This window comes from Setaria viridis, chromosome 5 (assembly GCF_005286985.2).
Source record: "Setaria viridis chromosome 5, Setaria_viridis_v4.0, whole genome shotgun sequence".
Classification (NCBI taxonomy): domain Eukaryota; kingdom Viridiplantae; phylum Streptophyta; class Magnoliopsida; order Poales; family Poaceae; genus Setaria; species Setaria viridis.
Genome location: NC_048267.2, coordinates 37,775,804 through 37,792,453, shown reverse-complemented (window position 1 = coordinate 37,792,453; position 16,650 = coordinate 37,775,804). Strand labels below are relative to the sequence as shown.

The following is a 16,650-nucleotide window of genomic DNA, read 5'->3' as shown; positions in this document are numbered from 1 at the left end:
ACACGGGAAGAAAACGCCCCCGTAGTGTTCCTGTGATTCAAGTTCGTGACCATTGCCTTCATATTCAGGATTCTTACAAGCCTGCCACACCCTCCGCAAGAGACGAGGTATGGAATGGGCATTAGAGGCATTGAGACATTTGGGCACGGGGAAGCACGGTGTGCCCACAATGGCAGGTGTACTGGTTTACTCCCAAGTGAAGAAGATGACGCAACAGCAAACTAACTACGCGCTGGTAATAGGTAACGTCTTACCCATCGGGGCAACGACTCGATGCGCGCGAGCTGCGGACACACCACATCCTGACGCCTGCCAAGCGCCACCTTTTCCCTTCCGTGGTCCAGCTTGGATACTTGTTTTTGCTGTGATTTCTGCTCACTAATTAGCCACGTGCAAAATCAGCAACAACGGCTGTTGCAACAGCTTTTTACCATAGAAATGAGCGCAGGTTCCAAGGGGACAATACAGACTTTATTGCTATACTTTCCATTGTACACATCAGCAACTTTGCCTACATGGAAAAACCACAAACCTTGCAGTTTCAGCACCGTTCCGAAAAATTCCTCAGACTTGTCATCGAGACAAAGAAAAGGAAAAGAAAGAAAGAATGGGCCCCAAAAATTCTTTTCACGACTGCATGTGTCGAGTATCCACAACATGGTCTGCGTCCGGAAAAAATGTCAACCGATAGCAGCAATTGCTTTGCCCTATGTACTGTGTCAAGTCGCAAGCAGGAAACACACTGGAATCTCATTCGATTTCCTTAACCACCCTCTAAACCTGTGTCCAGTCACCAGACTGAATACATCTTGTCTTCTGCCGTCATGTTTACGCGAGCTTCTCCATGAAACTGCCCAATCACAACAAGGAATCTGAAGAGGCACGGCAAGGATAAACCAAGCAATGCCGAGCCAACTATGTGGCATCATTCTGTAACCAACAGATTTCCAATGGCAGAAGCAACCTGCCAACAGTTGTGACAATCTCTCGATGACATATGTGGATTTCCATTTAACGTATACGAAGTATAGGCTGAAGATCAAGGCTCATGGTACCATGACTATGAATCATATCGAACTCCAGATGTGAAAGAAGAGAAAAACCCAGCTGCTGGTCCAGGAAGAATGTCACTTAGCTTACCGACCTGACCATCAGAAAGCATGGAGCCCCATCTCGATGTGTTCTCCCCAAATTTGCTCCCAACCTGATAAATAGCAGACATGAAGATACTTAGCTGAATATTCATATCAGTTAAAGAAGCATTCCAGGTTTAGGTTGTGTCAATAAGGTTCGCGAATGGGTGTTGACAGAACATCAGAATTTGAATTTCGTTAAAAGAAAAAAAATGTCTTCCCATTTCCAAGCTCAAGGACTACATGAAAAAGTAAAGACAGGACAATGTTGACTTCAAAACGAAATGTTATGTCCTAGTGATAAGAACAAGGTATAGAGCAGTTAGTGCTCGATTCATTTTGCCTGTTTCGCTAGGATAGTTTCCTAAGCATTTCCTATCATAATGACCAAAAACTTCCCAACCAAGCGGAATGAATCTTGATGGACAAATTTCATGCTTGTTGATTTGTTTAGCTTATGAATTGAAGTTAAAAGTATATGAAATTGTAGCCAGTTACTCACCTGGGTAACAAATGACTTAAACAATGGAGCAGCACCAACAAGACTTGCATTATCGTCAAATTCTGGTGCAGTAGATCTATCACCATTTGAATATGATTTCCAAGGACCTTTAGATGCGTTGTCACCAGAGGGTGACTGTAGTGATGTTTTGTGTGGTCTTGATGATATAGCTGGGGCACTGCAGGCAAAAAGACAAATAAGAAACTGGTTAAAATCAACAAACTAGCTAATGCATTCTTCTTCTTCACAGGCCACCCAAAATCCCTCTTAGAAATTAGAACTCCTAACATGGGTTCCTAAACGAAAAGACTGTCTTGGCATTTAGCAGATTAACCATTGTGCAGACTGCTATCAAGATCACTGCCTGTTACATGCTCCAGAATAATGGCATAGAAATACATCAAGTTTTACTACCATCCATGAATATCTTATCAACAAATAATGTTAAGCAAACTTTTTCTTTATTACTTTATCATAGATATTTCCGCTGATTGCACTGGTGGGTACAAAGCTGATAAGTTAGTTTGAGCATGAAAGTAGCATCTTTCAAACTTGCCTAAAGAAACACGCACTTAGCAATGATATAAATCTATATTTAGTTACTTATACATGACACTGATTATTTACCTGATCGGTAGGTACTTGAATCTTGGAACCTGAGAGCACCTCATGATATTCGAATCTGTATTTGACTTTGTTGGTAATTTTTGTACAGTACCAGTGTACATGTGATTCAATTGGACCAAAAAACCAAAAAGAACAACATAGCGCTTGTAAGATTGCTTCTCGTTCTCCCACAGGTAAGGTTCATACCTGTTTCAAGACATTTTGTTTCAGTTGGTAGGAATCTAATGCAGGAGTCTTAGTTTATATCTCACATATTTTGATGACTTGACAGGTATAACAATTTAAAATGGAAAAGTTCTTACGTGGCCCAGTCTATCGGATCCAGTCTCTGTGAGAGCTTATTAATTAACTTGTTTATAGGCTCTATGGCAGCTGAATCTGCCTGTGATTGTGACTGTTTTCTCCTGAAGGAAGACTTGGAGATGGTGCTTGGTAAAGAATCCTGTTTTGTCTGTGTTTCAGTAGTGATGGTGGAAGAATTTTTGCCTCCAGATAGGACATCACCGACGAAACGAAGGTCTAGCAGTATTTGCAGAACTCCTTTCTCTGAAACCTGAGAATTCCCAGATTCAATAGACACAAGGAAATTTTCATAAATATTGATGACCTGCATACATTTAAATAAAAGTTAGATTCATTGATCATGTTACTTGAAAGACCTATACTGCCAGGTTCATATGGAATCAATCATCAGCACCAATTGAGACTGGGTCGTCTAAAAATCAAATTCACTTGGAAGATTTATGGAGCTCAAGTACTCATGCCATAATACCTATTGTCTAGATGAAGGCACTAGTTCCAGTTTGGAGATAACATGGCCATCTAAATAGAAGAAGATTACTATTTATATTTTAAAAAAAGAAGAAATCTTTCTTAAATTGCAATAGTTTGACTAATAATCTATTCCAGTACTGGACAAATACGAATTAGACTTTCCAGGACAAATACGAATTAGACTTTCCAGGACAAATAACGGAACAAGCCAAAGAATTTTGTTTCTTTTTGTGTGGCAGTGTTGTTGTAAATTTATCATTCTAGTGTGAAACATCTAAAATCCAACATTCATCATGCTGAGTTCCTGGATAAAGAATCAGCAAATAAAGTTATAACTTCCAAAAAGTCGATTGTAACAAATTAGACCAGCTAAGAAGCTATTTTGTGGTTTATGAAGTCCCAAGAAGAAACATCTTAATTACAAGTAAATCAAAGAATGAACACTTGGATTATGACTAAAGGTTTGATAAAATCCTCCAGTTTTTGTTGCACCATAACTGTTTGTGGACTGTAACGGGGACATACCTTCTGCAGTAGCTCCCATGCAAAATTATGCAAAATAATTCGGTCCAGGATGTGCCCTCCAACTTTATGAATCTCCAAACATGCTTGATAAAGAAATGATATGATGTAAAATGAAGGCATTGATGGAAGAGCTATTTTCATCTCCAAGGGACCCTCAGTTGTTTCCTCTTGTTTGATGACTGTGACCTCCCAACCCTGACAAGGCAATCAAACCAGAATTGAAACCACTAGAATTCCACAAAACAATGGGATTTTGGTACACTAAATAGCTTGAGATTGATGGTGTGGCTAAAATAGTGAAATTTTGTAATTGACTTAGGCAAGTGCACACCAGTGGTGCTAAGCACCTGATAGCTCCTAAGCAGGCATAGCCACATAGGCAGGCTAGGTGGCAATTAAGAGATATGAATGATGGTATTGCGCCTAGTGATCTAGTCATTGCCTAAGTGGGCAAGGCGGCAGCCTTTTAAAATAGTGGCACATATTTTTCTATCTCCTCAATCAAACTCAGAGAAAGGTGCACCTTTAAAATTCACTCTTGGACATCTCATGGGACTTGCTCCCAAAGTTGCTGTTCGTCAGGCAAGACCAAAACCACATAAACTAAACCTACCTGCTATTTTCCTTAATTCCCCTAGTCTTTCTAGGAATCTAGGTACAATGAGATATTGCCTTCTATCTGTTCAGAGATGTCCAATAAGCTACACTAGATGTCCTTATCAGCATCTGTTGATGTCTTAATGATAATATGAATAAAATGCAGTTGTGTAATTCAACGCTACAGTGTAACTCTAACAATGATCAGAACAACCAGCAGGTTTGAAGGCATACCCTCAAGGGAGTTGAAGAGGATAGTGAATCATCTTTATTGAGATCATATGAAAGAATATGAGATAATTCAGTGGACACCCATGCTATCCATACACTATGAGCCATGATGCAAAGTGACTGCAGGGTCTTGTTGAGTTCATCGAGTCTTGGGTTGGATCTATCCTCAGCTCCAAACAAAGATATGGCAGCAGCAATAGTTTGTCTCCTGGGGCTATCCGAGAATTGCATTCCAGGGCTCCTGGGACTATCAAATGTGCGCCTTCTGGGGGTAAAAGATGAAGAATCAAAAGATGCCCTTGAATGTCTTGGTGTAGGTGATGATAACCTGGCAAATGCTGCACCACCAGCCTCCTTCACCCACTCCCTTGGGGAACCTAGTATTAGAGGTACATGACTTGAGTGGTATCTCAATGCAAACAAGAGACGACCAATGAATAGAGCCCTCTCCGCTATAATAGATGCTGCAGGTATGTCATTATCCTCCTTTTTGGTCCCCAACAAAGCAGAGAGTTTTCTGAGCTCAGTTTCTAATTCTTTCAGCACTCCGGAGATGGTCCTGTAGCATTTCTCTTGGAGGTATGGCACTAATTCCTTTAGTCTTGGGGCTGAATTATGTGACTCCACAAAGCATAACAGATCATCCAGAATACTCTTGCATTTGCTGTCAATTGCATTCCTGATCCGACTAACTTCTGGTCCAAAATATGAGGTTAAGCAGCTATGGAAATCATTCTCATCAGCAATTGGTTTCAAGTGTGCCAAAACTCCTCCTTTCTTGATCTTGGACTCTGAGAACCAGAAACCACCACCATTTGAAGATTTTCGCAAGTATGAAAGGAAATCTCCAGCATCCTTTGGATCAGCGTTGGCACCAATAGCATCAATCGATTCCTTCACATTAACACTAGCACACAAACTATCAAGGTCTGAATGCAAAATGTCCTTCATCCGCCGCACAAATGCTTCCTCCATCCAGTCCTCAAAAATATCCTTGCCGCCCTTCAAAATCAACCCACGGATCTGATCCCATGGCGATTCAATCTCCGACCCAAAGACGCTCTTAAGCCACTGTTCCAAACTCCCCTCCAATCCATCCCTCCCATCTAGCGCATCACGTACAAGCCTTTGCACTGATCCAAGTAGCTCCCCACTCCCAATAGCATCAACCAACTTTTGCCCCGCAGCAATTACACCAAAAATTTCAGCACAACATTCCTTGAGCCAATCTGTACAGGCACATGCTATGACATCTGGTTCAAGCAGCACCATTGTAGCCTCAAGCTGGTTCATGTGCTCCTTCCAAAATTGTGCTTCCTCATCAGGGTCTGGGAGGCCGCCAAACAGCTGCTCAGGCGGTGTCTTCTCAAGCACCGTCTTGAAGAACAGCGGCATATCACTGAGTGCAGGCAAAAACAACTGGCCAACGTGGCCAAGCGTGATACGCACGATCCTCGCGACATCGCACAGCACGGAGGTGTAGGATGAAAGATCCGAGGCGAGCCCGGTTAGGGCATGGGTGATCCAAGCGCGGCGCGAGTTAAGGAAGAGCAGGAGCGCCTGGGGCGGGGCGAGCAACGGGGCGTCGATCGCAGCCACGGCCGCGAGCGCGTCCGCGTGGGCGGCTACGGGAAGGCGGCGGTCGGCGAGGCGCTCGCGCGCGCGTTGGGCGATCTGCGGCCGGAACGCCTCCACGAGCTGCGCCTGGTGCGTGAGGAGCGGGAACCGCGCGGCGGCCGCGGCGTCGCGGGAGAGCCGCCCATGCACGACCTGAGCCCGCAGGTACCGGCCCGCCGCCTCCAGGAGGAGGCCCTCGTCGAGCCGGCCCCAGATGTGCTCGGGCGTGTCGACCAGGTACTTGGCGCGCGCGGCAAGCGCGTAGAGCCTCGCGCGCCCTCCAGCGGACGGGGACGGCGAGGCGGCGCTTGCGGCGGGGGACGTCTCCGGCGGCGGCGAGAGCGACGAGAGGGAGCCGGAGATGCGGGAGAGGTTGTCGGAGATGGAGTCGGAGGACTGCTTTATGAGGAGGATGGAGTCCGCGGAGTCGAGCAGGTCGCGGTAGCTGCGGCCGACGAGCTGCCGGAGCTCCTCCTCCTTGGCGGAGATCTCGCGGCGGGTGGCGCCCTCCGCTGCGCGGATCTCGGGGATGCGCTTGGTGCGGAACAACTCCTCGGCGTCGGCCGCGCCGCCGCCGCCGGGGACGGCCGCCGCAGGCATCGCGGCCGCGCTTGCCTTCGAGCGCGCGGCGAGATCCAAGAGGGGATCGGGAGGAGGGGTTGGGGAGGGAGAGACTGACTAGTGAAGAGGCACGTTCGTTTGAGTTAGCAGGACGAGGTGGGAAGGAGGGTGTTTGGTGGGGCCGATCATTAGTCAAGCGTGGGCCCCGTAAGTCAGGGAGCAAAGGCGTGGTGGACCGAGTGCTGGGAGCCTAGTGGATTTGTGTTGGGGAACGGTGGGGCGGTTTGTCAGTGGGTGAGAAAGTGACCGTGTTGGTGCCTACTGCCTACGTAGTTGGGTGGGCCGTTAGCATCAGGATTTTGAGTCGACGGTAAAAAGAGCTTCAGGATTATAAGTTATGTTTTATAATTTACTTCTTTATGTATTTTTTAAGAAAAAAGGTTGTTTAACATTTTTATATAAGTCTGATTAAACTTAAGATATTTTGATATAGAACAAACTGAGAGGTATTAATATTAGAAGCAGCATGACTGCATGAGTACATTCATGTCCGACCAAGTGCCACATGAAGGAAATGATGGTTCGATTACTGACACGTGGGCATGACACCGTCACGGACTCACAGTGTGTCACATAAGATCGATACTTTCATAACCTACTTGAGGTTTCAATCGTATATGTGAAAGCTAATACCATGGTAAATTTTCAAACGGAATGGCATATAAGACGGTACGATCGAGGCTTTTATTGGTCCACGATTTTTCTCAAAAAGAAAAAAAACACGTAGAGTGAGAGTATACATTACCTAGACGGTGTTAAAATACTGAAGACTTGAGACGGAAGGACCCTCCTAGTCTAGTTAATGCTCTCGTTATGCTTGTACAGCATGTGATGCAGATGCAGCTCCAAAGTCCAAACCATTTCCCTGAGAAGATTGACTTTGAACGTGCAATTTGCTTCAACATTAAGATTCATGGGCGTCAACTTTGGGAAAGTCCTCTTTCGTCTCTGAATTTCCTAGCGCATCGAACTTTTTATCCATGCATAAAAAAATTGCAGCATTGGGAACCTAGAAAACAGAATAGTTCACCATTTAAACCGTAAAAATCATGAGCCGGTGATGCTAGCTGGTGCAATTGGACCACTGCGAACCGGTTGGACGGCAGATCTTATATACTACGGTGGAACCGGTGAACCAGTTATTTAGTGAATCAATAATTAGTCCGATGTTTAGACATTAGATTAGACTTTGGACATTGGAAAAGGCCACAGGTGGACATGTACTCCCTCCGTCCCGCAAAGAGTGTCCATTTAAGTTTGTTATAAGTCAAACTGTTGTAAGTTTGATTAAGTTTACAATGAAGAATATCAATATTTATAACGCTAAATATGTATGCTATGAAAATATAAACGAATCTAATGAAACTTGCTAGACATCAAAAGCATTGATATATTTTTATATAAACTTGGTCAAACATAAGATGGTTTGACAAACTAAAGAGATACTCTTTGCGGGATGGAGGGAGTACATGCCAAACAGCTATATCACGCACAAGTAAACAGCTGGAACATTGTCACGCGGACTAAAACGCTGGGTGCTCACACAATGGGAGGAATAACCATGGGAGTAATCAAGCCATCTAGACTATGCTTGGTATCAACAACGGAGAAGCGCGGGCACAACCACACCAGCATGGGCACAAATGTCGTAGCCGGTAAACTCCTACATAGCTCGGCGGGCACGGTCCCGACGCTCCGCCCTGGCACGCATAAGCAGAACCCCGGGAGGGCGGCGCGCGAGAGGGGCACACCTGTTGTCGACGTGGAAAGTGGGCGTCGTGCCCACACCGACTGACGCTAGGTCGTCAAGCCCCTCGTACGCGGGCACGATCGCTTGAACTCGAGCGTGTGGTGCAAGACGCGCCCGAAGATGTAGACCATGAAGACTCCGGAGCCCACCAGGATGGCGCACGAGCACCAGCCTGTTAGGATGACGAATGATCACGTACATACGAGAAAGATTACACATCATGGGCGAGCGCGGAGGGCAAGTCCATCTGCATACCTTTGAATAAATCTAGCAAAATGCAAGTAACACTGCCGAATCAAGGATTCTGGTGGGCAGGCTCTACCACAAGGAACCTTACCACTTGCACGCTTAGTTTGTGTATGTGAGCGTATTTGCGATTATCTTTTAAAGTTTAACTAAAAGTGAGAAATATGTTAAAAACATCGTGTTCACATTATCAGAAGGATATGTATCAGAAGGATATGTAAGGTACAATTTAGGATAACTTAAGCAGCATCGATCTCCGACCATTTTTTATCAATTTGGAGAACCTTGAGAGATCATCCTCTCTTTGCTTGCCGAACATCCAATCAAACTCGAACTCTTCCTGCGAAAACAATACGTACCCGTCTAATAATCCATCGATCCCTACAACTACAAGGCCCCTGCCCCACCCGTCATTGACCCATCAGCGCAACCAGCCAACCACCACCCGGCGTCCCCGTCCCTTCCTCGAAGCCGAACCACACACGCACCGCGTCGGCTGGCTCGGACCGACCGACTCAACCCCACCTCCCCCGCCCGCGGTTAATAAAAGATCCCTCCCCCCACCCGCTCCCGTCTCTCGCCTCTCGCCTCACCACAGCGCGAGCGAGCCCAACACGCAAGCGGAACGCTTCCCTCTCGGCCCTCCGCCTTATCCGATGGCGTCCCTCACCACCACCACCACCTCCTCACCGGCCGCCCTCCCGGCGGCCACCACCGCCCCCGCGGCCTCGTCCGTGTCCCCCCACGCCGGCTCCAAGCGGCCGCTCCTCGCGGGCGACGACGCGCCCTGGCGCGCCACCGCTGCGGGGGGCCAGGGGATCCGGCCCGTCCCGCGCATCCACCACGCGCCCGTCCTCCGCGTCGCCGCGCAGGACGACTCCGCCGCCTACGCCCTCGCCGTCATGAAGGTACGTGCGCACCCGTCGTCGCCTGGCTTGATTGCGGTTTGGTTTGGGTTAAAGTTTGGTGGTGGGGAGGCTAATTCTGGAGGCTGGTTGGTTTCTCCGCAGCATCCGGATCCGATCGGGGAGGGGCTGGCCATGGAGGCGTTCGCTGAGGCAGCCGGGCCAGAGTGCATCGTACCCGGGCAGCAGGCGCCACTAAGGCTCATGGGCCTCAAGGTACATCTTGCTCCTAGTATGTTAGAAATTCCACCGTGATTCATATGTGATCGGTGTAGCTATTAGTTATTCGATGGTCTTAAGGCTGTTTCGTGATGGTACTCGCGGCTGATTTCGCTCAATTACGTGCCCTGCTTGGAAGCCCTGACCTTCTGGGCTTGTGGTAGATCGTTGATTTCATCGTCAGTTGTCATTGATCTGATCATCAACTGACATGCCTTGCAACCTCGCTTGCTATTGGACAGGTGGTGTGGTCGATTTTTGTTGTTTTCGTCATAGTACATATAACGAGAAAGAAACGCATAATATAAAGCATTCATGGAGTCATGTGTCAGTTTATTTGGTTGTGGGAAACTACCTTCCTTGTAACTGATAATGGTTGATACTTGGTACAGCTTCGCAATTCTTCATAGTGTACTGTAGTTATTCTAATTCTATCTTAGAGAATAGAAACCTTAGTCCTGGGGGAGATTATTGAATGCTGATCGTGCATCTCACACTTTCATGATCATGTTTATGAAACCCGTCTTTCATTATCGAAGGGTGCTGTTCTAATTAGTAAGAAAACCCTGTTGTTCAGAGTGTTAATTGGCAAGTACATGGGTCATGTGAACTGCATTAGAGATGCAAAATACATTCTATAAATCAGTTCATATTATGGTGTTTGAGTACTGGAATACATTGCCTGTCCAGCCTTTTACATTTGATGAACTATAAATTTGTTATACATTATTAAATACCTTTTTTTCTTTATGCAGGTTTGGCCCCTTGATATAGATTTGAAGTTCCTAGAGCCTTTTGGACGGGAGTTACATTCTATGAAAAAGGTAAGACATAGCAGCAGACTTTTCCATACGTTTGTTTCTTTCTACAAATGCACTATTTGTTTGATTATTAAATACCCGTCTACAAAATCTGAGTTCGTGCCAATATATGTTAGGTCACTCTATAATCTTCTAAGTCTTCTAAAGCGTATAACCTTCTAGTCCTCCCAGAGCCTTCTGTTCAGTATTTTCCTGTGCCTCTTACAGGATTCACAATGTGTAGGCACATGACAACTTATTTGCAATAACCCAAGAAAGATAAGTAGGACATGTAGTTATCAATGAGGTAGATACTCCATCAGAGCATTTGTGCAGTTGTACGTTAAGCATTGTAGGTATCATACATCGTCCTTGCGTGTTCTGGTGTTTTCAACATCCTGAGTAGAACAAACTTGTTGAGTGCCACGATGTATAAACTGGTCATGTCCTTCTATCTAGCATTTCAAGAGCCTTGTTTCTAATGGTATTTGCAAATTTGGGATTTAACTCTCATATGTCAAGTATTGATCGTGGTTGGAAAAGCCCTACGTATGTGGTCTTCGGCTCTTAAACTGTTGGCTCTTGTTGGGCCCATGGTCTTGAGCTCATCCACTGTTTGGAGTCGGCTGTGTATCATTTGGGTTCTTCTACCTCTATTAGGGCATATGCAGACCTGTTTCTGTCAATCAATTTTACAATGTTGAATTGGATCATATATGGTCTTATGCTCTACTCAAATTCATACCCAAGGAGACAGTTGCAACGTCAGATGGTAGTTACTGTCTTCCTGTGAAAAATGAATCTTGATTCTCACCTTGTTATTATTGCCTATGTCAAGAAGTTACAATGTTACATTGGTGATTCCTTCCCTAATTTAGCTCTTCTGCACTTTTGCAGTTCATGGACAAGTCATGCAGTGTTATGGACTCATCTATGGCAAACAATTAGGCGCATGGCAGATCAGTTCCGTCCAATGCCAGCTGTTGTTGCATCCTCCTGCTTGCTGAAGTTACAAGACCCGAATGATAGGAAATCAGAAGAAGATCCAATGAGAGAAACCACATTCTTTTGCCTATCTCGAGCCACATCGCCTGATGGGACGAGATATGGCATCGGGGGCACGGTAACGATTAGTGAGTAGTAGTTCTGCACGGAGCCCGGGCGCAGCCTCCGCCAGTGTAAGTGCTTTGCGTGTAATACTTCTTTAATGATCATCAAACGTTGATCCACTGAGGAAAAAAAAGATATCCACTGAGGAAAAAAGAATATCGTCAGGTGCCAAGGAAACTGGTTAAAAAAAATCCTCTTTACGACAGTTCACAATCTGTTCAGTTGCTAGATCTGTTTATTTTGTTCTCACTTTTCAACCGCAAGCCACATGTGGTGGCGAGTTATCGTCGGAGTTCCTTGTTTGCATCTGGTTCTGCGGGGGGAGTTGTGAACTTGTTTGCTCCCCTAGTCCCCTGTAGTTTCCAGCCAAATGTTCGTGTAAGATCTGGATGCCCTTGCGGGAGGCCCACACAATCTTCCTGTCGCGTTCACGCATGGTATCGCGGCGGATCGCGGGCAAGCATGGAATCGATTGCTAAACGAAATCTAACAGAGATGGCGTTGCCTATCTCGGCTGGACATCGTCCCGACCTGGCCACACAACTGGCACCTCTTTATCCAGAGCGTGCACGGTGCGCTCACTGAGCCGTGCTTGGTGTTGCTCGCAAGCATTGCAGTTCCACGCCCGTCGCCCATTTCGCGTTAGGACATGGCAACCCGAGGCCGTGGAAGGAGGGAACGCTCGCGGAGGCTACCCGTTTCAACGTGCTTAGCACTGGAGGTTAGCGCCTCAACTACGATTAGCATTGGAAATCTGTGGGTGCTTAAACCAACTCATAGCCGTCTCCATTACATTCCATTGTACAAGCCCTTCGATGAGACGTGGGCCGCAACGAAAATGTCGAGAGCGGCGCATGAATCCAGGGAAAATCTCGCACCAATCCGCCCTTTTCAGCTCTGGATTTCAAGGATCAACGGTGCTTTGCTCCCTGGCAAAGGCCGCCGATGTTCTTAGGAGTATATTGTTACACAAAGAGGCGTAATCGAGTGGAGGGCTTGACTCTTGACCTCCACCATGTCCATGTAGGTAGATGCAGCTAAGAAGAGGAGACCGGACGAGCCCGCCTCCTCAGCTCTTCAAAGGCGTGCATCGCTTCACAGTCGAGCCCTCCAGCAAACTACAAAACCATCATATATAGAAATTACTGCATCCATGATTCTCAGACATCAAAGGGTTTGAGAAAGATGCATGAAGAGCGTGGCGAACCTGGTGGACCCTGTAGATGAAGCGCACGCTCTGCGCGACCAGAGCAGCCTCGTTCCCAGCCGTATCCCTGCCATCCAGTTCCTTGAGGACCCTCTTCGTGTACATCTTCGCCAGGTTCACCGATGCCAACCTCATCTGCACAGCGTAAACATGTTACTCCAAGTCTCCAACCCACCTGATGGGCTGTCACTGATAGTTCATTCGCATATGTCACAACAGAAGGAAAGGGAGACTATAGCCAGAGCTTGACAGAGGACCTTTGCAGCAACCCCTGAATCAAGCATCCAGTAAGTCGGGATCCTCAGCTCCTTGTAGGACGGCATCGCCGAGCTCCTCAGATTCACCAGCCTGCTCATGCTCTTCTCCAATCTGGAAAGCAGCAGATCGTACCGTATCTTGAACTGGTTAGCATTAGCGAAACATTTGCACATCAGTGCAGAAAACTTCTGTTATTGCCGTAGCCATGCGTACTTGTCTAGCAACATGGAGATCTTCCTGAGAGTGGCGTCGCAGGGTGAAGGGCTGCCAGCGTCGTCGTTCAAGGAAGAGATGTCTGTTAGAAGGCACTTCAGATGCCGGTATTCGGATGCTGCTTCCCGGAGCGCGTCGGCTTTCCTCTCTGGCCAGTTGAAGTGCTTCAAGACGGCTGTCTCATCAGACTGCAAAATTGTGGATAATTTGGCGCATAGGTTACATCGATAATAAGTCATTGAAGAACAAAAGTGGATTCATACATTGCATTACTACATGGAGAAGGAAATGCGAGGGCATGCAGCTTTGCTTTTTCTCAGAAAAACATACCAGAGTAGAAAGTTGTTGATCCAGCCAGTCCACAAAGGTAAGCACTTGCTCCACGTCGGTGTAGGTGCTAGTGTGGATTTTCTTGATGAGATCTTCAATGAGCTCTGCTTTTGTTTCGACATCTGCTTTGATCTAAGAAAACGACAATGGTGGTAAATTGCCTGAGGAGCGAATTCAATTTCAGAAAACCAAACGATGGTGACGCACCGCTAACAGGTGCCTGGAGCGGTTCTGCAGCTCCCCAACAATGCTGCTGTGGTGATGATGGCTTCTGCCTCTGTCTATTTGCTGCTGCGGCTTCTTGTTGCTGGTCAGCGAGTTGTACATGTCAACCACCGCAGTCGCCTTGCTCACCGGGCTCGTGCTCGGAGCTGAAGGGCCTTGCGGCTTTTTCTGCCGTGGTGGCGGCGGCGGCGGCGGCGGTGGCGGCCGCGCAGGGACTCCCCCGGGAGCCTTGTTGGGAGGCTGTGTCCTGTTGGTTGCAGGATCATGTTTGTCTTGCTGCTGCTGTGGCAGATCACTGCCGCCGATGGCCTTGCTCTGCCCTCTCTGAGTCTGAACAAGGGCCAGGTCGGCGTTGAGACGGAGCAGGCGCTGCACCTCCCTGCGCAGGGCCTCCACCTCTCCGCGCAGGCGCACCACCTCCTCCTCGACCGTCTCCTTCTTGTGATCGGGCTCCTCTTTGTCCTTGGCGCTCATGACCCTCCTCACAGGCACAGGCACAGGCACGGGCAGCTGCCTCCTCGCTGCTGCCGCCGCCATGGTGGAGGAGGTGGTGGTTCTTGGCCTGGCCTTCGCGCCTAGAGCGGCAGGAGGTTGCCTGACGTTGGGCGGCGGCGGTCTTGGTGCCCGCGTTCGTGCGGCCGCCGGAGACGGCGACGGCGAGCTGCCGTTGCTGCTCACGACCTGTTGCTTCATGCTGGCTACCGGCGATTCTTGGGTTGGTTGATGCGATCTAGATTCAGCAGTGCAGTAGCGCTACCTCTGCTGGCGATGGAATGCAGATCGCTGAGCTCCTCCAATGAGCTAGAAACAAAGCAGCAGCGGGACAGGCCGTTGACAAGGACCGGCCAGACTAGCTCTCGCTGGATGCGCCATGTGAGGGAGAAGCATATTTTACTTCGCTGAGCGTTTCGAGTGACTGCTCGGCTGCTGTCACCGTGATATTCAACTATATGCACTGCAGGTCAATATTCATAACAGGAAAAAAAACAAAGCTGTTCATTTTGCGATATAAGAAAGGGTAAATTGGGTGTAAATCTGCAGTAATGTACAGGCAGCATGGGCGCAATCAACAGACAAGCCACGAGAGCTCTGCTGCCGACGAAGGGAACAGAGCAACATGAACATGAATATTCAGGTCCAGCAGCCATGGTCATGAAATGAATGCTTGCTTGCTTGCTGGTAAAAGCATGGCCCAGCATTTATGTGAGATTGTGAAATGGAATTGGGAGGGATAGGTAACTATAACAGGGCCTTGTTTAGTTGGGGAATTTGGGAGGTGCTAAATTACTGTTACAGCACTGTAGCACACTGTAGCGTTTCGTTTGTATTTGTGAATTATTGTCTAAATATTGACTAATTAGGCTCAAAAGATTCGTCTCGCAAAGTACAACAAAACTGTGCAATTAGTTTTTAATTTCATCTACATTTAGTACTCCATGCATGTACCGCAAGTTTGATGTGATGGGGAATCTTCTTTTTGCATAGTGTCAAAGTTGGGAGTTGGGAGTAACTAAACATGGCCCAGAGGACATCCATTCATGGTACCTAGGACTCCATATGCAAGTAATCAGATCAGATCAGATGGATGCATATCCTACATCTGATCTACATATGCTAGTAAATTATCAATCAATTCGCACCAATTTGACAATCTCACCCATATATACACAGACAACACACCACTTTCAGAAAGATGGACAGCCAGTTAATGACTGCTACTTAGGCGGTTACCGAACATGATTGCTAGTTCTCTTCTGATTAATTGCCAAGATAAAAAAGAAGTAAGCTAGCTAGGGGCTCTCCCTTGCATTCATAACTGACAAAACAAACTCTTTCGATCAACTCATAAGAGTAGTTAGTATTGTACTTTAAGCAATGGCAAAATCATGAAACATGCAAGCATGGTAGACCAACCCCATTCGCTGAACTGAAAAATCATCCTCCAAACAAAAATCTGCATCAGGTCTCAACCACCCTTGCTAGACCTATTAATTCATCATTGAAACAAGAACCAGGAACCAACTACTTGTGGTCTTTTGCCAAAAAGAAAAAAGAAAAAAAAAACAAGAACAAGATGAAGAAAAGTTACTCACAAGAGATGGTTCATATTCGATCTGCAAAATTGTACAACAGGGAAGAAGGAGGCAGGCAATTGGATTTTGTGGAATGCGAAGCCCAGCTCTAAACTATGGGAATCAGTGGAGAATTGCCTTGCCTGGTGCTACTTATAGCTGGCAGCAAACAACAAAGTTAGCTGTTGGAGACAGTGGGAAAGTAGGTGCGGCATTTCGATGGAACAACAGAAATCCCTCCATTCACAGCACTACTGATGGCTCAACCATATATCAACCCATCGAAAGCTTAAACAATTCGGAGCAGTTTTTGAGCAAGAAAACGGCACAGCAGTCTTAATTATGTGTTGCTTATTTGTCAGTACTCAGTACAGGTAGCTGAATCCCGACTTTGTAAGACGTCTCTGAAAGATGCCCTAGCTTCACTGATTACTGTTCTAGATAAAAAAAAGATATAAAATAAAGCTAGCAGTACAGCTAACCTGAGTAGCCTGTGGTTAGTGTTGGGCATGAAAGTTGCCAAGATAGATCACCTAAATGTTGTGATGGTTCAACTGAAAAGGCACTCAATTGAACATTTGTGATGTCTAAGGTTTCCTGCTAATCACAGGAAAGAAAATAATTATGCACATATCAGCACGCGCTTTGATCTGATGTCATGAAATTGTTAGTGCTTTCCTAGGCACAT

The 16,650-nt window shown here is 46.7% G+C and overlaps 3 protein-coding genes across 3 annotated transcripts; 1 reads left to right on the top strand and 2 right to left on the bottom strand.

The window, feature by feature from the left end:
* Positions 1-449: 449 nt before the first annotated feature.
* On the bottom strand, positions 450-6,675 carry LOC117856804 (conserved oligomeric Golgi complex subunit 1). Its single transcript, XM_072293737.1, has 6 exons — positions 4,393-6,675; positions 3,562-3,756; positions 2,565-2,869; positions 2,263-2,448; positions 1,636-1,813; positions 450-1,204 (listed from the first exon to the last, which is right to left on the bottom strand). Exons 1-6 carry the CDS (start codon positions 6,604-6,606, stop codon positions 1,061-1,063), a joined length of 3,222 nt encoding a protein of 1,073 aa, XP_072149838.1. The 5' UTR covers positions 6,607-6,675; the 3' UTR covers positions 450-1,060.
* Positions 6,676-9,191: 2,516 nt separating this feature from the next.
* On the top strand, positions 9,192-11,862 carry LOC117856664 (uncharacterized). Its single transcript, XM_034739014.2, has 4 exons — positions 9,192-9,531; positions 9,634-9,744; positions 10,503-10,571; positions 11,445-11,862. The coding sequence occupies exons 1-4, from the start codon at positions 9,280-9,282 to the stop codon at positions 11,493-11,495; spliced, it is 483 nt and encodes a 160-aa protein (XP_034594905.1). The 5' UTR covers positions 9,192-9,279; the 3' UTR covers positions 11,496-11,862.
* Positions 11,863-12,379: 517 nt separating this feature from the next.
* LOC117856662 (protein CHUP1, chloroplastic) lies at positions 12,380-16,310 on the bottom strand. Its single transcript, XM_034739012.2, has 7 exons — positions 15,984-16,310; positions 13,873-14,845; positions 13,666-13,797; positions 13,336-13,523; positions 13,122-13,233; positions 12,865-12,999; positions 12,380-12,775 (listed from the first exon to the last, which is right to left on the bottom strand). The coding sequence occupies exons 2-7, from the start codon at positions 14,581-14,583 to the stop codon at positions 12,695-12,697; spliced, it is 1,359 nt and encodes a 452-aa protein (XP_034594903.1). The 5' UTR covers positions 14,584-14,845; positions 15,984-16,310; the 3' UTR covers positions 12,380-12,694.
* Positions 16,311-16,650: the final 340 nt, after the last annotated feature.